The following is a 21,822-nucleotide window of genomic DNA, read 5'->3' on the forward strand; positions in this document are numbered from 1 at the left end:
CTCGGAATATTGAAATCTCTCAGCCGATACTCACTCCTCTCATTTGTGACACTGCTCTGGTAGGACATCGTCTTTGCTCCAAGAGTGCTGAATCCTATCAACCTTTTCAGAATCTTAATTCATCAATTTCACTTGGCATCGACATTCGCCTTTCCTTCGTTACCCTGAAAGCAAAACATTTTCTTATACACATCATATCAGTCACAATATTCAAAATACAACCTCAAAATCCCAAAGGACATGCAGAGACGGAAAATCATCCATATAGCTGTATTTTACATGAACAAACCATAGCATTCAACAAACATGCATCGCATTAATTCACATCCATCGATCTCCCCAACCCCTCACTTCTGCTCTATCCTTTGAACATAACCCATCAATCTTTTACACAAAAATGCTCTCGCAGGCGCCTGATCATCATTACTCAACGCATGACTGGCTCCCGGAATAATCGCCGTGAATTCATCATCCCAGACCTTCTCTTTTCCTCCATGATCCGCCGCATTCTTCCACCTCTTCAACAATCCCTCCTTATCCACCCAGTCCGGCACCGCCTGATCAGCCCCCGAGTAAAAGATAACCAATTGATCTCGCAATAACCCTCTCTCTTTAATCATTCCAAACGTTTTCGATAATTGCTCATCACTCAGATCCGAGCTGAACAAATCATCTTCCTCCGGTTGTTGCGGACTCTTAGGACTAGCCAGACTCATAAATCGTCGACAGCTGATCGGTGTAGTGCCGTAGCCGATTTGCGAGGTCAGTGCCATGGGGAGAAGAATATCAATCGATTGATCACGTTTCGCGGCATCTTTTGCAATTTCTTGGATTTGTCGAAATGCTGCTTGACATTCGCTGGCGGGACGTTTGCCAAGCCCATCTTGGAGGACCGATTGAATGGCCTCGCGATCGGAAATCGGTGCTTGCATGATTGCACCGTCGAGAACGGGACGCTTCACGTGTTTGAGATGGGGATCAAATTTGGGAGTGGTAGTGTGGGGATTGGGTTTGTGTAGATAATGAAGCACGACTTGGGAGCCGGTTGAATGACCCATGAGAATGGTTTTGCTGTGGGGGAATTTAGACTGCTTGTAGGCTTGAATGTAGCGGAGACATTCAGCTATTTCGTCGGAATCACGGTCGAGGTGAGAAGTTCCCCATTGGGCGTATGATGATGAGAGATTGAGGGTGAAGAGGGACCAGGGGGTGGGTTGGAGAGCTTTGGCTATATCGGCCATGAAAGAGGTGGTTGCGAGACCATCTCCTAAGCCTCCGATGAAGAGAAGACTATGGGGTTTGGCGATGGTGCCGGATGTGTATTCGAATGTGGTGAGGGTTTCGGTCTATGGGGGTTGTTAATTGGATTGTCCTTCATTTACAGACAATAATGCTCACATAATGATGTAGAATACCTGGAAGACCACCTTTAGGCCAGAATTTGGAAGCCATTTCGAGAGATATTTAGGTGAGATTATTGAAGAGGATTGTGTGTAAGTTTAGGAAGAATAGAATGAGCTTCGAAAAAAATACTCAATCGTAAATATTCGGTGGCAGTAAATCAAGATCGGCGACCACGTTGATGTAGATATGTCTTACTAGCCAAGTAATGTGATTGAGTTCTCGAAACAAAAAGTGGGATGCAATTTTCACAGACACGACTCGAAACGTCCGTGTTCACCGCAACAAGGATTTCGATTGTGCAATACTGGCGGATCGGGTGCTCTAGTCATTGATTTTAAAGCACCAACAGCACAGCACAGCACGCTCAAACAATATTCCGAGATCGAATATTATTTCGTATACTACGAGGAAACACCAGGAATACAGATAAAATCACTTCGATCGCGCAGATAGTATTTAGCAGATAGGTCTTCCTAGCAAAAAACCCTCAAAAAATCAAGGATTGAGGGAAAATGCTTATTTAAGCGGATCAGATAAGATTGATTACATGTGATTTAATCTAATCAGATGACGCTAGACAGACTTCGCTTGCTCTATGCACTGATGGAGAAGTTAAAATCTGATCAATATTCGTGATTACCAGGGTTGATGTGGGTTGGTGTATTGGGCCCCCGCTATGAGACGTAATGGATAACTGCCAGTGACATTCCGGGTTGATGAGAATGGTAGTTTGAGGCGTCAACAAAAACTATCAAAAGAAGGAAGACTATCTAACCAGAATATCACATTTTCTTGAATTCGGAAGAGAAGCAAAACCGTTTACAATTATGGGTCGGCATGTGTTGGATATGATGCATGTATGATTTTTCCCGCCTGAATACAATATCAAATCAATGTCGGCCTGCACGAACAAGGATCACCAGGAACGATAAGGTGGCATAATTTGCAGGGTATCCAAAAACTTTTGATATTATGACATGTTAATTACGAAGACCTGCCAAGGGTCAAGAGAAAAGCGGTAAATCTAGTGAATTACCACATGGCATTGATAATATACGTCTGTAAAAATCCAAACTATTTTCCATACTTTAGAATACTGTACCCTTGACTTGTGTCTTTTGGGCGACATTGATATTCTTAATCATCATAACCCAGGCAAATGCCAAGGCGATAATAACAGTTCCTGCAATAAGCATTCTCTCTTGTGCATATCCATAAGCTTGTTGAATAGCGATTCTGGTTTCGCTTCCCAATGGATAAGTGAGTTGAGTGGAGAGATCACCATAAATGTTATCAAAATCTGCCATAGCCGATTCAGGAAGATATCTCTCCAAAGCTTGTGGGAATGTGTTGGTCCAGATAGCACCACAAATGGCGTTTCCAATGGCACCACCGATATTTCCAACAACATAAAGCAACGCGAGAATGGCAGCGACGTGTTGATGGTCAGAAGCGGCGAGAACAGCGAGTTGTTCGACGATGATGAAAACACTTCCACCAATAGAGATGAAAATTTGACACATGACGATGTAACCGATGCTTTGGTTGGGTTGACGGAAGTAAATCATGAGACCTTGAGCGAAGACGTAAAGAGGAACCGCAATATACAAAAGCCACTTGAAGTATCCGGTCTTGCGAATCAACACACCGACTCCGAGAAGGAGGATACCAGAAACAACATCAAAAGTGTCGCTCACATAACCAGCCTCTGCTATGGTCAAGTTGTTGACAACTTGTAGGAAAGATGTGAAGTAACTGTTCCAGCAGTAGTAAGAGATTTGATAAGTCAAATCAAGCAGACAAGCGCCAATAACAGTTCGGTTTGCTAAAAGGTTAATGTCCAAGAAAGGCGTCCTAGCAAAGTAGGTTTCGTAAAGCGCAAAGATAACAAGGACCGCAAATCCAACAACAATCATTGCAATGATATAACCCGTTTGCCAACCATTTGGTGCAGTGTCAGCAAGTGTAAATGGCAGCAAAAACACGGTGAAACCTCCAGCAAAGAGAACAACACCAAAAGCTAGTCAATGGTCAGAAAAATGCAAAATGTATATCTACTTTGGAAAAGCATGACTTACCATCAAACTCCACAAAGTAATGCCAGATGTTTTCTGTAAGTGTTCGGCCACTGCTCTCTCTAATCAAAACACCTGTGTTCTTTGCCTTTTTGAGATTTGTCTTCAAGATAAAGTATAATGGTGCTGCTACAAATGGCAAGATGATAGCAAAGGTACCAAATCCCCATCTCCAGCTGATATTATAGTAGTAATCATCAGAGACCTTTGGTCCAGCAAATGCTGTAATGATGTATGGTGAAGAAGTGAAGGCGTATGCAAGACCTCGATTCTTTAATTTCGAAACATCAGCAGTAATGACATCAATACTGTAGATCAAACCACCGAATCCAATGGAGTAAAAGACCTAGATAACAAGTATTAGTGTACTGAAGGTAAAAAAATATGGTATAGTGAAATTATACCTGTGCAGCACAGAAGGTAGCGATACCATTGCAAGCCGCCATCATGATCAATCCAATGGTAGAAAATAATACCATGAGCAGGAATCCTTCAGCACGACCCCAAAGATCCAACATCTTTGCAAGTGGAATGTAGATGGCAGCTGTCATAGCGTTCGCAACGATATTAATAACGGTAATCAAAGAATGCGATTCGAAAGCACTCGTGGCGAACGGAATAAGATTGTAACAAATTGAAGATTGCATGGCATTAACAAAGTAAAGTAACCACATGCTGTCATTGAATAGTTTAGCTTCCATACATGGGCATGGGAATAACAAGTGCGTTCACATACTTTAAGAAAACGGCGATGAGCATTGGTTTGGTCCATGTTAAAGCCACCGCTTCGACTTCTTGAACACCACGTTGCGCAGTTTCGGTTGGTAGAACATCTTTTTCGGCTTGCTCTGAGATTGGTACGGCATTGGCGCTGCTTGGAGAGATAGTATCGTCGACACCAGTGACTGCGGGCTTCGCAGGATTTTTTTCGTTTGAAGATGGCATATCAGCCATAGCTACTTCTGAACTTTCATTGATTATATCCTCGGTAGCCTTTCGACGAAATCCAGGTCTGAATTTTGATAATGCCCCCATGATTGCGGTTTGTCGATTCCGCGAGTATTTCAAAAATCGATGGAAGGACGTCCACAAAGAATTGAAATGGTATAGGTAGTACAGAGCAATGGGTGTATCGTGGGAGGCGGCCACTACTAATACTTAAAATCTCGGCTCACCTGTTGACACGGCTATTCACATCCACATGTGCCCATTCATCTATAGCTGCAGCTAGGACAAGGTTTGAAAATTTCGCATGCTGCCGTGTGCTTGGGACAGCCAAGAAACATCCCATAAAGTCCCACAAGTTAGTGATTGTCAACGAGATTCGGCGTGGATTAGGACGCGAGTAATAGGAAGATTCATGAAATGATACTCATAAGCTTAGGTAGGCAGGCAGGTGTGAAGCCGCTTGAATGAGCTTGGAGCTGCGTATTCACGCACATCAATCAATCAGAAAACGTTTTCAAACACACCTTTCTTCTAAGAGTGGACATATTGCCGAATGTCGATGGGTCCATGAACAAGGTGGGCATAAATTTGAATGGGTCGACTATGTTAGCTATTACCGGAGAGAGTTGATTAGCTGGTTAAAGGTGGCTAAGTGGGGTCGAGTGGGATCAAGTGGGGAGAATCGAGCTAGCTTTTATCTAATCTGATCAAAATTTTCATCGATAACCAGGGATGAATGGTAGGAAGTAAATTTCCCGACTCACCTACTTATTAAAACTTAGACCGGCTTTTCCTCAAGTAGGCAGCAATTATATGAATGGCGTTACATTACCGCTCGCCACCACCACTTCCATGGGTGAAATCGGAATGTATGTTTGATATCGAAGCCGGTCTCGATTTCGCTACCGTGGTACTAAAGAGTAGCGAACATTATGATAATCTAATCAGATTGACCAAACCAAAAGTTTAAGCTTTTTGATATTTATCTAATCTGATCTACATCTTTATCATGATTCATGACCAAGGAGATAAAGTTCTCACTCATCTGATATACATATGAGGTGGTTACTATAATATCGTAAGCCATCGTGTATAGTATGACTGGCACCACATTGTCATCATCAAAATCCTAAAAGCGGAAATTCGGAAGCTATGTGGAGTGCAAAATTTTCGTGGAACGGATCGTTCACATGGGATGTATCACACTTGACTATTTTGGAGAGAAGACAAGCGAGTGCGGGTGGAGTACTGTCAGGACTGAGTAAGTCATTACGCCTCGAGCTCACCTATGTACATAATCAGATTGATCAGATAACAAGGTACCATTGAGAATTGAAAAGAGGGCAATGCTTTATTGGGTATCAACTATTATCTCTAACATGATCATCAGATCAATCAGATAAGATTTCAACAACGAGAAGAGGACTGGCCGCTTTCGCATTCGGGGATTAACCCCCCACTAGATGGCGTTGGCCCAATCTAGCGTCCGCGTAGACGAATTTATTTTCCATCTCGTGACTCTCGTTCCAAAAACTAAAGCCAGCACCGGACAAAATATCCGGGATCGGGTATTTGACCATTGTGGGCAATGCGCTTCAAGCGATGACGGGCACCACTCTTGCACGCAGCGCCCGTGGAGAAGCCTGTGTGGGTTTTTCGCTTCGTTGGTAGTCATTTTCGGTAGCAAAGACCCTTACTTGTCTGAACAATATCTGGCATTAACGTCAATAGTCCTATGCAGTGTGATGTCAAACCAAGTTGACGCGCAAGATGGCTTCTAAGTGCAGTGTTGAATTGATCTAATAGCAAGTCATCGACCAGGGTTCATAGTGCCAGTGTCGAATCATTAGTTACTTTCGGTGCTTTCGGTGATTTGACGCTAGCAAGATACGTAAAAATAGTAAATTTGGGATCAGTCATACCCCACGTAGCACATTGATTAGTTCTTTTGATATAGTGGAAGTGCTCGTCTAGTGATATATAAAGATGCGAGATGAGAATGTTATTAATATCATCTGTGGCCGAAACGTCTTTGACTCAAAAGCGATACTTAGCTTCCAATGAGAAGCCAATCGAATGGCAACGATTGACAGCTACATGAGAATGGAATAACACAGTATATTGTATTATGTCTTCCTTGTCCAATATGTGACAGCGGACGATGAAAGCTACGTGCGAGTCATATGAGTCGTGACACCTAGGCCCCTGAGAGTATAGGTTAGACTTACGCCTTAACATGAGAGATGCCACTCGATCCGAATCTCTGCGTTGCTCCTAAGCAACATCAGACTCTAACCCACGGAATATATATATGGTCGAAACAGTGTTTGGAATTAGAATTAGCTGCCGTTTGTCATTTTGTTAATGGGGTGTCAAGATACATAGAATGAAGATTGTTGAATCTAGAGGAGATGAGAAAGAGGGGATTGAGGGATTACGACTACTTCATTTCCGGCCTGTTGCTTGTGGCATCGAAAACGGATCAAAATGGCTCACTGGAGCAATCTCATTGGAGCTCATGCTTTCGTAGCAAGTTTTTTGAAATTTGCTTGCAGTGCCTCTCAAGAATCCGATTGGCAAATTAGACGCGGTATCTGCAGATGAGATTGAGAAGGAATGTGTGAAACTGAATTTTGCGAGGGAGATTTCGAGTGGTTTAATCTTATAAATATTCATGATTACTTACCATCATTGTAGACGACCGAAGCCTTGTTGTCTTTGATATGCCCGAGAATGCCACCGCCTCAGAAATTATATCCCAATGTAGGTTGATCTTCAAGCACTAAACAACGACTTGAAAACAAATATAGCCCCCACTCCACCAACAACCATTGCAACGAACAGAGCAGCTCCCTCCCTTGTACCTGTAAAGTACATTGTATACCCCACAACCAATTCCAGCGTTCTAGCTCTTTCCCTCTTCTTCTTCCAGTCAATATCGATATCAAATGGCATTTTGACCCGAGGATCATTCACACCCTCCTCCTCTTCAGGTTCGGGAATAGGTAACAAAGGAATCGTTACATCTAAAGCTACAGCTCTATGGTCCGAAGTTGGGAGAAGAGGTAATGCGGAATATTTGTTTGGAACAATTTTGGCTTCTGGATTGCTCTTCTGTACCCAAGATGGCATATCAAGATAAAGGATCCTATCACACCAACTTGGCCATCTATGCTTTGCCCAAGGCCATTTGTTCAATTCATCATCGGATGTCATGAAAGGTCCTTCGGACTTGTATTTATATGTAGGTGGGAATGATATTGGAGCTTCGATAAGCCCATGACAAGTTCGACCAGCCAATCTTTCTTGGTTGAGTTGATCGTTTTTGAATAGGGTTGAATAATGATTGGAAGAGGAAGTAGAATCTTCCGGTTGTGGGAACGTGTCGATGTGATCATTTGGCGCTGGGGAAAGTAAGGAGGTTCGATAATTTAAGTCGCCGCCAAAAAATAGATGGGATGTTGCTTTGAAGATCGAACCATCTTGCGGTGAAATGGATAACAACGGTCTATCTTCATCACCTCGAGGTAAAGTTGTGGAATAATTTGAGGTTGTCGAAGAAAATACCAATCCGCGGACAATATCTTTCCAGTCTTGGTTTCGTCTTTGCAGTTCTTCTTCCATAGCAGCAAGATGTGCCGCGACGAATGTCAACTCTGTTGAGGTATTTCCACTTCCGTATGTGAATCTTATTCCAACTGCTCCTTTATTTCCCATTGACCAAGCTCCTACTCCAATTTCACCAGCTTCTAGATCTTGTATAAGTGTTGGATCCCTTGCAAATATCATAATACCCGTCAAGCCAACATTCCGTGCTGCTATCGAAGTATATGCCGACCCATCGTTTGATAATTTCTTTGAAGCTTTTCCGACCGCATCGTGGAATCGATTGAAGTATGGTACCAGAAAGGATCCACCTATGAGAGAATATGGTATTGGCGCAATTTCTTGTAAGGAGAGAACGAGTAGGTCTGGTAAGTTAGGAGATGAGAGGCCATTAAAGAGTTGAGAGGCAAACGCATCAGTATCGATAAGAGTGAGACCACAATTGAAGGTCAAAAAATACAAACTTAATGCCTTCATCTCTGAAGGACTTGCCATATCTGTTTATGTAGAGTTCAGGTATGAATCAAATCATGACCATTCAAATAGTGAGTTCGTGCTTTGCTTTGCTTTGATGTTGATGTTGATGTTGATGGATCTCAGGGTCAAGAATGCAACAACGTGAATCAAGAATCTTGGCCTTAAGTTAAGGTTACCGACGTCACCAGGCCACATGTTCTGGCGCATTCCCGCATTCAACAAGAAAAGTCACAGGCCAAAGTCATAAGTTACCTCAATAAATCATATTATATCTTCAACAATTGAGCGTTTCCCTTAGGTAGGTACCATGTTTTTGAGGAATAAATGTAGATGGAAATTTGGAGAGAGATTAATAAGTGGTAATTTCACGAATATATATGAGGAATGAGATTGAGCTTATCAACCCCGCATCTCCTCAAACGCAAACCACTTGTCAATTTGCCGAATTGCAACGCAAAGGAGCAAATTGAAGACATCTCGAAATCAAGAAAAATCCCGTTGTATACTACATATAAGACTTGTCCTCTGAGATCTTCCAGTCCTCTGAGATCTTCCAGTCCTCTGGTAATTCCACACCTCGATGTTGATTAAGATCGAACGGGTAGGGCCCAATGATAGGTCTGAGACATCTGCACTTTGGAACGTGATCTTGAAGTCAAGAACTCTCCTAGCAAGAATCAAAGTTCTCAAGTGTGTCATTATGAAGATGGAAATTGTATTGTAAATAGGGAGTATTAAGTTCCCTTCGTTCATAGTTGAGAGTCTGAACACACCGCAGTATCAAGCTCGTTGGTTGACTCGGACTATAGGCACAAGGTCTTCAATAGTTTGGGCCACGGTTCAACAAGACGGCAGTCCGTCTTGCAATAATGTGTTGATCTTATTTTCCGAGTCGTAATGCATTGTTCGTGAAGATAAATTACTCATGGTCGTGATCATCCTTAGTCTTTGAACCTTTGCTAACTTTCCAATTTCGTACTCGAATTGGGTTTGCCAGAGGAATCCCGACCACAGAGCTCTTGACTATCAAACAATGAGCACTATAGCGTGCTTTAAGAAGTTATCTTGATCGAAAGCAGTGCCAACGATCTCTCTTGATGGATAATTGGTTGCAGATTTTGCAGAGGAGGTTGAACGGGAAGGGTGAGGAGTAAAGCCGCATGGAGAAAGTATTTTCCATTGAGAGCAAGGAGAGCCATTCATGTATGATCCACATTCATCTTAAGATCGAGAACTTAAAATGCATCTTCCATTACGAGTAATATAAAGTACGTAGACGAAAGCAGCATAAGCTTGACAAGCTTTTAGTTTATCTACATGTATAGTGGGATGTTTTGGCAGGGGTACATGCAAGTAAGACGTCGGCTTACGATTAAAGATTGGATCATATGTACGAGCATGTATACTAACTATTCTTTGATAAAGATAACTTAACCAACAGTTGGGAATTGATATCTATCTATAAAGGCATCGCAAGTGTGCGCAGAACTGCTCATCTTTTCTCCTCTTAATGGCCGGAATCTTTTCCATTCAATAGATTATTAACACGTCATGAGTTCAACCTCAGAGTATCTAGAGCATGGTCTCTCCACTCACATGGCCAACAAGCTTCCCAAATTGGCGCCACTGGGATTTTTATCATATGTTGCACCGCCAGATATAATACGTCTAGAGCAAGCCGAGAATCGTTTACTAAGACCTCAACTGCTGAGCATATGTAAAGATGCTTTGAATGAAAGTCTGAGCGAAGATGTATGGAATTTTCTACAGACGCTTTTATCAACACTCATGCTAATATGTGTCAGAGTTTCCTCTACCCTACAGGTCTTGGCGGCGAAGCAGCAATGCGAAAAGGATTCGCTTCATTCTTCAATACATATTTCAACCCTTCATTAAAGGTAGAAGAAGATCACATCTCGACGGGTAGTGGTTGCGCAAGTGTTCTTGATTCACTGATGTACTCTATTTGTGATGAGGGAGACATTGTATTGGCGTTTGCTCCAGTTGCCCGTTAGTGCCCGCGTTCCAAATGACTATAAATCTACTTTCTCAATTTGAGTCATTGACCGTCTCGTACATTTAACTCTCGAGAAATCGCCCTACTGATCTTATAACTCTTCATTACAGGAACTTTCGATATTTTCACCAGTCTCCATGCACCCGCCACCATTCTCACCATACCTTCACCAAACTTCCGCAACATCGTGGATTCGGACTCTGTCGATCGTCTAATCACCACCTACAACGCATGTCCCACTCAGTCCCGTATCAAAGCTCTTTTAATGTGTAACCCTCACAACCCTGGAGATAACATTTATGCCCCAGAGACTCTTCGCAAACTGATGGACTTCTGTCATGAAAAACAAATTCATTACATATCCGACGAAATTGGTGCTCTCTCAGCATTTAATACAGGTCCCGAGAAGCCCTTTACCTCTGCTTTAAGCTTGGTAGAGGAAGGAAAGGGAATCGATCGGAGTAGAGTCCATGTTATGTGGAGTCCAAGTAAAGATTTCGGTTGTGCTGGTATGAGAGTGGTGAGTCAAATACTTTCTACCCTTCATGTAATAATGAGATTGAGACAACTGGCTTATAGTGATCAGGGATGTATCGTATCACAAGCGAATAAGCCTTTACTTTATGGAATATCATATTCGAATGTCTGGCAAGTTTCAACGCCAAGCAGCTTGTGTATGACCGCGATTCTTACGTCACCGCAACTTCCGGCTCTTGTAGAAGCTAATAAGGAAGGATTAAGAGATTCATATGACTTATTGACATCTACTTTGAAAGATTGGAACATAGATTACGTTCCTGTAAAAGTAGGAATTATGATCTTTGTTAGAATAGCAGCAGATGCAAAGGTAAATGATTGACTATCTCATTCTCCCTTCTCACAAGGAGTCCCGTACAGAAGCAAGCCTTCTCCACACCTTCCTTCAAGGGAACAAAGTTCTATTTCCTTGAATGACTTTCATCAGATAAATTAACTAACACACATGATTTCACAGAACTCACAAGACGAGATGGCAGTCTTGGTAAAGTTGAGGGACGAAGGAGTTTTGATGTCGCCAGGAGGGGGGTATTTAGGCTCTTACGGCGAATTTGGATGGGCAAGATTGACATTTGCTGTGAAGCGGGAAGTTATGGTGGAGGCACTTGACAGGATGAAGAAAGTCTTGAGGCCAACTCCAGTCGCTTGAACGTCTAAAGAAAGAATAAACTTTAAATGCTTAGGGGACGAAGAATGGGCATCTGAACTCATCAGGACATAGTATCCCTGATTCTAAATAGCTCGCTGTAGTACACGGATGAAAACTCAAATGTCAAACACTGCAAGCCCAGGGACTTCTGACATCTCAAAATGCTCTTTAAACCTCCCGTATACGTCACAGATATTCTCTCCATTGACCTGCCCAAACGCCTTCCCAGTAAAGATCCACATGCCAATAGCGATTGAAGGATTTCTCTCCAATTCCTTATAGCTTTCCTCGTCCCTCAGAAAGCCATGCTTAGGGATGTTCATACCGAGATTATTCTTGTAAAACTCGAGCGATTCCTCCCATCGAGCCAGCTCGGTTTCTCTATGACGATCAACCATCTGACGCATCCCAAGCTTTGTTGAGACATGTTGCTCAACTTCTTCTCCCCATTCCTCAAGGGGTGGTAATGATGTTGTTACACAGACATAGAAATCAAAATTGGCCTTATGTCGCACCCCTAAAATTCCTTCGAGGACGCACCAGCTATGATAGAATCGGCGTGGATCCCGCCAGAAAGCTAGTTGTTTTAAATCTGGTCGAACTGGTCTAGGGTCGCTCTCCAACCATTCAAAATTAACACTGGATCTGCCCATTTGTTTCAAGGGAGGCATGATAGGACAAGTCTCCGATAAGTGAGGTCTTCCCATCCGTAGTCCTATGTTGTCGTAGATCCTTGAGTCACACAGTAACTTCTCAACACACCACAATGATCGGAGCTTGGTACTGAGTATATCAACGAGGGATGCGATGGCTGTAGAGTGATGAGAAGTTTGTGAAGTTCCATAACCCATACCGCGATTACGGCGTTCTCGACTTGCATCCCTCAGTAAGTTCAGTGTTTCATTGTAAAAGGGTACTTCATTGTCGGTTTGCATCTCTTCCTTTGTTTCATCACGGAATGAGTTTAGAGACGTGTCAGAGTCAAAATCAACCATCTCAGTATGTCCGGAGAGTATGTTAGAGGGATGTGGAATATCAAATAAACTATCTCCTGATCCTTCCGCTAGAGCAAGATGCATCAGGCCCTCATCTTTTGGATCATAAGCTCTAATATCATGAAGGATATCAGCGAGCATTGGAGGAGCTTTGTCCCAATCCTGTAAGAACAATACATCATACTCAGGGTTGATTCGAATATGACCTCGAGTGAGAGGTAGGCGAATACGATAAAAGTCTAGTGCTGCTGATCTTGATTCTATCGTGGTATAGAACAGCTGGTTGGTTGTATTCAAGATGGGTTTGTTGATAGAAAGCTGGTAATTACCGCCGCTGATAATCTTGCCCAGATCGTTATGACTAGAATAGAATTGATATTGATCGTGATGGTTTGCGTTGTCTTGACGAGCTGTCTTGTTTACACAAACCGGGATGAAGCGGTGTTGATGAAGAGATAAATTCCATATCCTTAGGCGTATCTCCTGAGGGAAATCAGAGAAGAGATGAAATCTTGAAGACTGATTCTGCGTGGATGGACCTAAGTGATTATCATTAAAAAGTGGAACCATTTCCGTTTCGTGTTGTGCATATGCACTGGCTCAACGATAGGAATGTGTAGAATGAAGGGCAAACGGAGATGTGTCACGAAGAAAGCTTGGTGTATGTACTCAATATAGCACCATTGCAACCGCTCCTATATGGTCACACTCCCGTTTTGTCAAGGTCTTTGTCTCACGCAATGGATTAACGGCAACCAGTCGTATTCCGACACATATCAGCTGACTTCCCTCTGGCGGTGAAAGCTTCATGAATGTGTGCCTTATTTTTTGAGTTTCCATACTCTCTTGATCAAATTTGATTACAGGTATGAATAAGTAATCCTGAAATCCTGAAAGACAGATATAATGATATTTGTAAAAAGTATTCATATTGGATCTCGAAGACGCAGTTGAAGGACAACGACGGGTGCATCAATCTTGGGGGCCATGATGTAGTCATGATACAATTTCTAGATGTTGCGTTCACCCCTTGTGAGAGTTAGGAGCAGTAAAAGCGTGCTTATTAGTCGCAAGAACATTGTAGTCATAAATTGATGTGGACATTCATGAACATGAAAGCATCACTGAAGAAACATTACCACGGTTCTATCGGTGAGTATCATCAGTTTTGCCAAAATACACCAACTGTTGGTCGGTTTGATTTTGTTTGATTTCTTGGTTGCCGATGGGCTAGAGCTTAATACTGTGGTAAATCGATGCAAAGTTAACTGATCGAACTCGAGATTTTAATTGACAAACGCCCCAAAAAGACATGGAATAAAACGAGGTTCACGTAGTTGTGAAAGAATGCCAGAGAAGCTATCCAAGTGATGAGTTCGGTCACTAGATAGTTTGTAGAGGGCAAGAGTGCACTTATGATTGTCATTTCTTCAGCTTATTTTGCACGAGTGAGAGATGCAACGGAAATAGAACACCTTCATCTATCGAGGCAAACAGACTCAGACTACCTGTAAGTATGTAACTTTCTGTTTGCCCAGGACAATACAAGTGTCTCTTCTGCGTCATGTATCAAGAGGTATCGAATTCCGTAAGAATTCTCCAATAATCCGACATCAGTCTGACTCCTTGATAACCCCCATTTTGTTCATCTTCTTCGTCTCCAATCGGACTGCATATCGATCCCGTAAGTCCCTGATAAACTTTGCATCCTTCATATCTTTCGATTGAATCGTCGCCCTACTTGCACGAGCAGTGAATATAGTGGCCACTATTATATTAGTACAGAAATCATCAAAGAGAAAGTCAAGACTCACTTTCGAACTCCTGAACAATACGAGCTTCGGCACATTTTTGCAAAGAATCCAATGCAAGCTGATCAATCTCGTAATTTTCTCCAGGTTTGAAATCATTCATAATGTCTCTTGCCAAACGTGCGAAAGACGATTTTGTGATAATTAAGTCCGTCTTGGGATGCAGAGCAAAAACTATTCATTGGGTAGTTAGTACTATTTCGTCGACGTTTACAGAAACAGGGAAACTTACGGTCCCAGTCATCCATCTTTCTTGGATAGTTGACGTCTCTTCTTGGTTTTTTGTTGAAGAGTCGTCTTGTTCCTCCACCCACTATGTGCTGTCGATTTCTCCTTGTGCGCTTGATCTTGTCCATTTTTGCATGCTATATAAGTTTAGCACATTTGCGTGAAAAGAAATTTTTATATGCTTACCTTTCGCAATAGTTGTACGAGTGACAAATTCTCAAGTTGCATGGCCGCTGAAGATGATGTGGTGAGATTTCGCAACAATGTAAAACAATCTGAACAAGTCAAAAGTGAATTCCAAAGCAGATTAAATATGAATTTGAGGTTGCGGAAGATGCCACTCTCGACTGTTGTTTCAAATTTGTTGGCGATCGTGCTTTCATTAGAAATTCCTACGACTCATTGCATTTGCTACGGCGCACCTTGTCGCCTGATTGCTCTGTAAGTCCATTCAACTCCGCCATGTCGTTATTAAGTAGATCGTAAATGTTATCAAAACGTGCAGATGCAAGTTCCCGTGCAATAAACAAACGATAACATTTCACAGCGAAACTCTCGGGCTTCTAGAGCATGCTGATTTTGTATTCAAGCTTAGAAGTATTGAAGACAACGAGCCTTTCACCAAGAAGCAGCAATGTATCAAGAGCAGACGTATATTGAGATGAACAGTAGCCTTTTTATCGGCAGTTTCTCACTCGCAACTGAAGCCTATGGTTATTTGGACCTAAGATCCAAATTGTAACACAAGTTAACAACACCCATATGGGCCATTCGTATTCGCCCACCGAGCTTGAAAGACTACACTCACGTTTTATCCTTTCTTTACCAACAATAACTCCACCTAGGTATACAGACCTGTCGGTGTGACGAGCTCTCGGGAGTCAATTAGTCCATCAGTGGTGTAAGGACGCCACAGTACACACCTACATCAACGCGTATATTCGTCACATCATGAGTGAATAATAACGCTGTATCAGCATCACGTAGTATTTCCTAGGACCTGCAGTGTCTGGTATGATTTCATGCAGTTGAGAAACCGAATGGGTTACATTCAGCAGCTGAAGTACGCCACAAATTCTGTTGACTACCTAAATACCGATACTATGATCTGGCAACTGCAACTGTAACCCACATGCTGTCGTCAAAATCAAAACACGACGATAGCTTTTGAAATGAGTGGGAAGGGAGAAGAAGCTCTGGAAAGAGGGAAAAGTTGGTATACTCTTGAACCTAAGGTTGTTGCCCTAAGGAGCTTTGAGTGACGTTGATAACATCTGTCGTGAGCTTCTCAGTAGCCTTCGGTATTTAGTAAATATGATTGGTATTCAACATTCCGGCAATTCTGGTAAAATCTGTTCAACCAGTTCCAGTAAGGATTAAGTGAGTATGTGCAGCGGCTTATGAGAAAGTGGACTCGTACAGCTAAACTCAAAGTATCATATTGATGGTGTATTGACCCAAGCTCCTAACGTAATTATCTCTCTTTATACTCTCTAATACTCACTGTAAAATAGTTTGTGAGACACATTTGTTATCTCGGGAATTTCCAGCTAGAATTCAAGTTTCACAGAGGGCCTATGCATAAGATTGCTGTGTCTAGAAAGGGCAGCTCGATTCCGATTGCTCGTCTATGCTAAGAAATACTCAAAGCCATATTTTAACATTCTCAGAATTCCGTACTTTCACAAGAATGTTGAGAAAACCTGCATCGTCTTGGCTGATATATGCAACATGCTGTTTCGCTATTTTGTCCAATCAAACATGTTTTTCCCAATCGTTTGCATGTCGGCGACGGGGTTCGGAATGTTCACAGGCGCCACATGTATTCCTAGCTAGTACGAGACATTTTTTCTTGTCAATGGTGTAAAAGCGGTTGCAGCTCGTTTCATATAAAGTCTCCGGTTTGATTCGTTGACTAATATTTGGAGATTGGCGGGAATTGATATGATCCTGCCGATCGATGGGATGATTAGCAATGCCGTGTAACCTGTCATAACACGGCCATTGGATGATCCGGATTCTTCAGCTTACAACCTCAAAATTATCTTTGCATGTAAGGTATTAGTGCTGTAAACATCCGGTTGGTCCATTCGGTCATGGTAGTCAATTCTGGGACAGGATACATGATATCGGTACGAGAATGTATGCTCATACACAACATCAATGTCAAGGAATTCTTGTACATGGTGGTACAAATAATTCCAGCACTGAAATAGATATTCCTGCATAATATTAATAGTTGAGCTGGTGATTGTGTATAATATCGCTGCTGAAGACATTGCTTAAGCGATTTTATTCCTGTTGGGCAGCAGTATATTCTAAATTAAAAATCGGAATGAAATGGGGTTGTATTCACGCAATACCACTGCCGATTCCATCAAGCGGGAAGCCCATGTAGAAATCTGCTTTTGATTTTGTAAGGGGTTTTATTCAGTTCAATATATATATGCCCTCGAGCCTCCATTTCGAGTGATATTTGTATAGCCTTTCTCTCGTTAGCCAATTCCAAAACATAAATTTTGTTCTAATATTGCAGTTGTAATCAGGAATCATGATTGCAGCCACTAACATCACACCCGATCTTCACCACAGTTCCAAAGCGAATCCTGCCATTGAATCGAAATGGAAAACCAACAAACCTGTTCGTGCTACGAGTGCATCCTTGCTAGATCTTTTAGAAGGTCGAACCCCTATCCTCCACGAGCCCGGATTCCTTTCCAAAGAGGATTGCTCTAAGCTCACCAAGACACTCGAGCCAAGACTTACGCCGTATCTGCATGCTACTGGCCCAAAATTGGCAAAAGTAGGCGTTGCTCAGTTTGAGTTTCAAGCACAGAGTGAGGATGACTTGAAAAATAGGTCTGGAAACGGTACGTGCTGTCGACAGCAATCTCTCCAAAGTCTTTCCCATGCCATGGCATGTAGACATTAACTGATTAGATTTATAGAAAAGCAGGAATACTTCCAGGCTGTACGCGACCTGGGCGACCCGCATGGAAAATTGGAAGCGGAAATTGGCGTAAATGCGCTCGCTAAGGTCTTTGAATTCATAAAATCAATTGCACCTGAAGACTGGGAGGTCATGATAGCCACCGAGGTAGTAGACGACGGGACACAATCTTACTTCGCTGGCATCTTTCGAGTAATCAACAATGGAACACCAGTTCATTGCGATTGGGCACCTTATGATACTCGGACGGAACCATGGGCAATTAGCCGATTAACTCACCAACTTGCGGCTAATCTTTGCATAACTCCTCCACCAGTCAATAGTGGCGGTACTACTGTTCACGACTTGCAGTGGTCTCCCGAAGCATTGAAATTTCGTGACCCCGATAGTTATGGATATTTCCCGGGTCTTGTTGAGGGACGTCAAAAGGTAGATTTCCAGCCTCACATTGGTGATCTATACCTCTTCAACTCTCGCAATATGCACCAAGTGCATCCTGTCTATTCCGAGATAGGAACGCGCCGTTTGGCGATGTCAAGCTTCCTTGGAGTTATTCCGCCACTGAACGAGGGCGAAAAGACGAAGTTGGTGTTTTGGGGTTAAAGGTTGGAGATGTAACATGATATAGCTATATTCATGACGCTAAATATGAGAAGTTGGGGGTTTCGTGCCCGTGTGTAGTCTTCAAAATCCGATAATATGTCGTTCAGCGATGTGCATCATTTTGCCACAGAGGTGACAAACTCTGAACGCTTCTTATGTCTCTGTGAATATGCCAGGAAAGTTTTAGTTCTCCGCAACAAACTTGTATGGATGAGGTATTCAGTACATAGATACAAGTCCGTCTTGACGAGGAACGTAATCAAGACAGTCGAGTGACTGAATTGAAAAATGTATAGATCATCGCCAGCTGGGGTGTTCGGATGAAGTCAATAATTCTGCCAGGCGGTGTGATTAGTGGTCATTCTCTGTGGAGCACAGGCGGCAGAGCATCTCGTTCTATTCATTCGAATATGCAACCACGATCAATCCTGAGAGCTTCGAACCCATCAGTCACTACAGCTATCAATTCGTCTGTTGTTTCATGCATATTTTACCCCGTATGATTCCACTTACCTAGTATATCGTATGTCAATCGCTCTCAAGTAGCCCTGCAACCGAGCTCTCAACCGAAAAGACTACATCCAAAGCACGAACAATTCGTTTCTCTCACTATCATATTAGATGCTAAATGGAATATCCTATTTGTTGGTATTTAAATTCTGTGCTTTGCTTGTATAACACCACAATTCAAGTACGACTGTTTGTTCGATTTGCCTGCTTGCGAAAACAATATTTCCTCATTTTTTACTCTTCTCCTCAGCTTCTGAGGAACTTAGTATATAGTTCTTGAACTGACATATGATTGCAATCGTCTATCATTAAATTAGGGGCATCCGCTTCCTTTATTCTTTGTATGTTTGACTTGTTGATGCGCTGATTACAAAGTCTATAAGTGGTCTTGTTTTTTGTTTGGTACTCTTAGTCCGCAACGCCGGTATGTAGGTATTTACACCTCTCGGTATCTACTTTCTTCATGGACAACTTTAAGCGCTCAGAGTCTGAAGCGATAAAAGTAGGCGGACAGACTATCCCGGAGCTCTTCACGGTCTTCTGTTGTCCTTAACTTGACATTGGTACTGGCTCATCAGCCATGCAGAATAATATCTCTAGTGAAGTCAACCTTGAGAATACGGATTGTTGTCATCTTGTCAAGATGACCTGCGATCTAGAACATAAATTCGAGGTTTCTCTTTAATTTTGCGACCGCTTTCGATTATAAGCTCTGCATGTTCGTAGTAAAACCCACCATGATATCACAAATTCAGGGGTAATCACAGCAAGCATTGAGTCTGAACACGAAATTTTGACTCAGCTTCAGATGACCTCATTGGGTAACAAGAATTCGACTTTCTTGACTTCAAAGCCTGATATCGTAAAATCAACAATTGCCGTGGGTGCTTTTGTTGATGCCAATGAGTTGTCTGAGCCGCTCTCATGATATCCAATGGATAGATCCATAAATGCACACAAGAATATTTCAAGAATATGGCGCAGTTCTATTTTGGATAGTTAATCCTGACCGTGCTAGAAGATGCCCCTTTTATTATTAGATGTCGTGAAACTGTATTCTTCGATCCAACACTAAAATCACGAGCGGCGTATTTTGTGGTAAGTGGAGGGGGTTATCAAGTCTATTGTGCTTTCAGAAATCTAGTGAAACGAATCCTACAACGGTTATTGGTGTTACACTGAATACATGATCCTTTCAAATACTCTTATTCATGTAAGTTGCCATTACTTTGACAATAAATGCAACCAACTTCGACAGGCACCAATTGTGGAATTCGCCGAGCTATACCTTGAAGATCGTTCATGCTATTGATGCCCCCCAAATCATATATTAGGCTGTATTTCAGACGGATGAAAAGACTGATCTGATCAAATGATCATCTCGTGGATATATGCGGATATGTGGATATCGAAAATTTGAACGAAAGACTGTACTGATATTGATGACTTGGAATTTCTCGAGTAGTCCAAAATGAAGAACACTTTAACGCCAAATTCACTAGTCAGCTATAAAACTTTTATAATAAGCCTGTTCCATGCCCTCTTTTATGCCCTATTGTCAAATATTGACTGTCATAATGTGGTGTAACTTGGGGATGTACTGCAATCTCGTTACTTTTTGTGACTTTCAGAATCTATGTCAGAATTCGAACCTTCAGACACCTTTCGTCCGATGGTTTCTGTGTCATTGTAGCCTGGATACTCCTTCTTTCCTGTGCAATTATTTGTCAGAAGATCAGTAGAGACATGTATGAGATGCTTGGAGTTTTGAACGGAGTTCTCCTTCCCCCGCCGGAAAAATCTGAAAAGCATGCCGAGAGATTTCTACGAGGCTCTGCGGCCGTATATGTTCTATACTGTTGTGCATTATGGCTTATCAAGATATCTTTCCTATTATTCCTTGGGCGACTCTTGGAGAATGTGGACTCTTATGTCTGGCCACGACGTATTGTAGCCATGGTTGTGTTTGGATCTTGGATGATATGTATCGGAATAATTCCCTATTCATGTTTGATACCAAGCTTCGTCAAAATTTCAGCTACCTGTCAAACCCGATTCGCAATCAGGATGCAACATTTTGCACTAGGTTTTGGTTGCGGACTGGACGTCTTGACAGATACAATGAGTAAACTAGCGATCTTGCCCTCATATTAGCAAAGACAACTGACAATAAACTAGTCATGGCGATTCCAATCAGTATGCTTTGGGCTGTACGTTTAAGTCGAAAGCGAAAGCTAGCATTGGCTGGTATTTTCTCACAGGTTGTCATATTATGATATCAATGATTTTTGCCATTGTCCGAGTTGCCATAGTGAGCTCGCACTCGCACCGCGTGGAGGAGAGTTGGCTCTATACCTGGAGTTTTGTCGAGAAGACCGTTGGTACGTCTTGCTTCAAGCATCTGCGTGAGATTTGTATTCCATTCGCTAACTGCAATTAGAGCCATCGTAGTCGCTTGTCTTGCCTCATTTCGTTCTCTATTTTCCCGCCAAAATACCTCTCAGCCAACTCTTCCAGACCCATATGAGAGATACGAAAGTGAAGAAAACAGGCAAAAAAAAAAGAAACGTATATTCGATATCCAATTTGGTCTTTTATCTCGTCTAACAAATTCTTCTGTATATGTGGATATCAATAAAACAACTTCTCGTAGCACTGAATTGGAAGATGTATTGCTCCACCGACAAAAAATTGATGTACGACAGGACGTGGAGCTTCAATGCTCCGATTCACAGACTCAGGCTACTTAAGAAATACTACCATGATTGTACCGCTTAACACATCCATTAGTGGGGGACTCTGACCCTCTAAGCCTGTCTAATGTTTCTTTCGCTAGCTAAGTTATCTTCTCTCCTGGATTGGACATGATTCATCCCCATTATAGTCAATATCTGTTTTATTGATATCCAAATTAGCATAATGGAAAAAAACATTTGCCCGGTCTGCTTCATGAAATAGCTTCCTTGTGCACAAACAGTGACGCATGCGGAAGACAGTGGTCAAAACAAATTT

The 21,822-nt window shown here is 42.2% G+C and overlaps 8 protein-coding genes across 8 annotated transcripts; 3 read left to right on the plus strand and 5 right to left on the minus strand.

Annotated features, from left to right (window-relative positions):
- Positions 1-347: 347 nt before the first annotated feature.
- Bfra_001512 (putative siderophore biosynthesis lipase protein) lies at positions 348-1,452 on the minus strand (the record flags this gene model as incomplete). Its single annotated transcript, XM_037331941.1, has 2 exons — positions 348-1,346; positions 1,399-1,452. The coding sequence occupies 2 exons, from the start codon at positions 1,450-1,452 to the stop codon at positions 348-350; spliced, it is 1,053 nt and encodes a 350-aa protein (XP_037196095.1).
- Positions 1,453-2,492: 1,040 nt separating this feature from the next.
- On the minus strand, positions 2,493-4,514 carry Bfra_001513 (putative mfs siderophore iron protein; the record flags this gene model as incomplete). Its single annotated transcript, XM_037331942.1, has 4 exons — positions 2,493-3,424; positions 3,483-3,825; positions 3,884-4,154; positions 4,216-4,514. The coding sequence occupies 4 exons, from the start codon at positions 4,512-4,514 to the stop codon at positions 2,493-2,495; spliced, it is 1,845 nt and encodes a 614-aa protein (XP_037196096.1).
- Positions 4,515-7,202: 2,688 nt separating this feature from the next.
- Positions 7,203-8,528, minus strand: Bfra_001514 (putative inositol 5-phosphatase protein; the record flags this gene model as incomplete). The annotated part of the gene is made up of 1 exon (XM_037331943.1): positions 7,203-8,528. One exon carries the CDS (start codon positions 8,526-8,528, stop codon positions 7,203-7,205), a length of 1,326 nt encoding a protein of 441 aa, XP_037196097.1.
- Positions 8,529-10,061: 1,533 nt separating this feature from the next.
- Positions 10,062-11,713, plus strand: Bfra_001515 (putative 1-aminocyclopropane-1-carboxylate synthase protein; the record flags this gene model as incomplete). Its single annotated transcript, XM_037331944.1, has 4 exons — positions 10,062-10,262; positions 10,316-10,520; positions 10,638-11,374; positions 11,522-11,713. 4 exons carry the CDS (start codon positions 10,062-10,064, stop codon positions 11,711-11,713), a joined length of 1,335 nt encoding a protein of 444 aa, XP_037196098.1.
- A 116-nt stretch (positions 11,714-11,829) lies between these two features.
- Bfra_001516 (uncharacterized protein) lies at positions 11,830-13,278 on the minus strand (the record flags this gene model as incomplete). The annotated part of the gene is made up of 1 exon (XM_037331945.1): positions 11,830-13,278. The coding sequence occupies one exon, from the start codon at positions 13,276-13,278 to the stop codon at positions 11,830-11,832; it is 1,449 nt and encodes a 482-aa protein (XP_037196099.1).
- Positions 13,279-14,321: 1,043 nt separating this feature from the next.
- Positions 14,322-14,975, minus strand: Bfra_001517ca (putative histone protein; the record flags this gene model as incomplete). The annotated part of the gene is made up of 4 exons (XM_037331946.1): positions 14,322-14,476; positions 14,523-14,693; positions 14,752-14,884; positions 14,934-14,975. The coding sequence occupies 4 exons, from the start codon at positions 14,973-14,975 to the stop codon at positions 14,322-14,324; spliced, it is 501 nt and encodes a 166-aa protein (XP_037196100.1).
- A 2,323-nt stretch (positions 14,976-17,298) lies between these two features.
- Positions 17,299-18,300, plus strand: Bfra_001518 (putative signal transduction protein; the record flags this gene model as incomplete). Its single annotated transcript, XM_037331947.1, has 2 exons — positions 17,299-17,617; positions 17,696-18,300. The coding sequence occupies 2 exons, from the start codon at positions 17,299-17,301 to the stop codon at positions 18,298-18,300; spliced, it is 924 nt and encodes a 307-aa protein (XP_037196101.1).
- Positions 18,301-20,387: 2,087 nt separating this feature from the next.
- Positions 20,388-21,560, plus strand: Bfra_001519 (uncharacterized protein; the record flags this gene model as incomplete). Its single annotated transcript, XM_037331948.1, is given in 5 exon segments — positions 20,388-20,407; positions 20,442-20,935; positions 20,989-21,057; positions 21,072-21,191; positions 21,253-21,560. The coding sequence occupies 5 exon segments, from the start codon at positions 20,388-20,390 to the stop codon at positions 21,558-21,560; spliced, it is 1,011 nt and encodes a 336-aa protein (XP_037196102.1).
- Positions 21,561-21,822: the final 262 nt, after the last annotated feature.

The sequence above is a fragment of the Botrytis fragariae genome (genome assembly GCF_013461495.1).
Source record: "Botrytis fragariae strain BVB16 chromosome Unknown tig00000006, whole genome shotgun sequence".
NCBI classification, from domain to species: Eukaryota; Fungi; Ascomycota; class Leotiomycetes; order Helotiales; family Sclerotiniaceae; genus Botrytis; species Botrytis fragariae.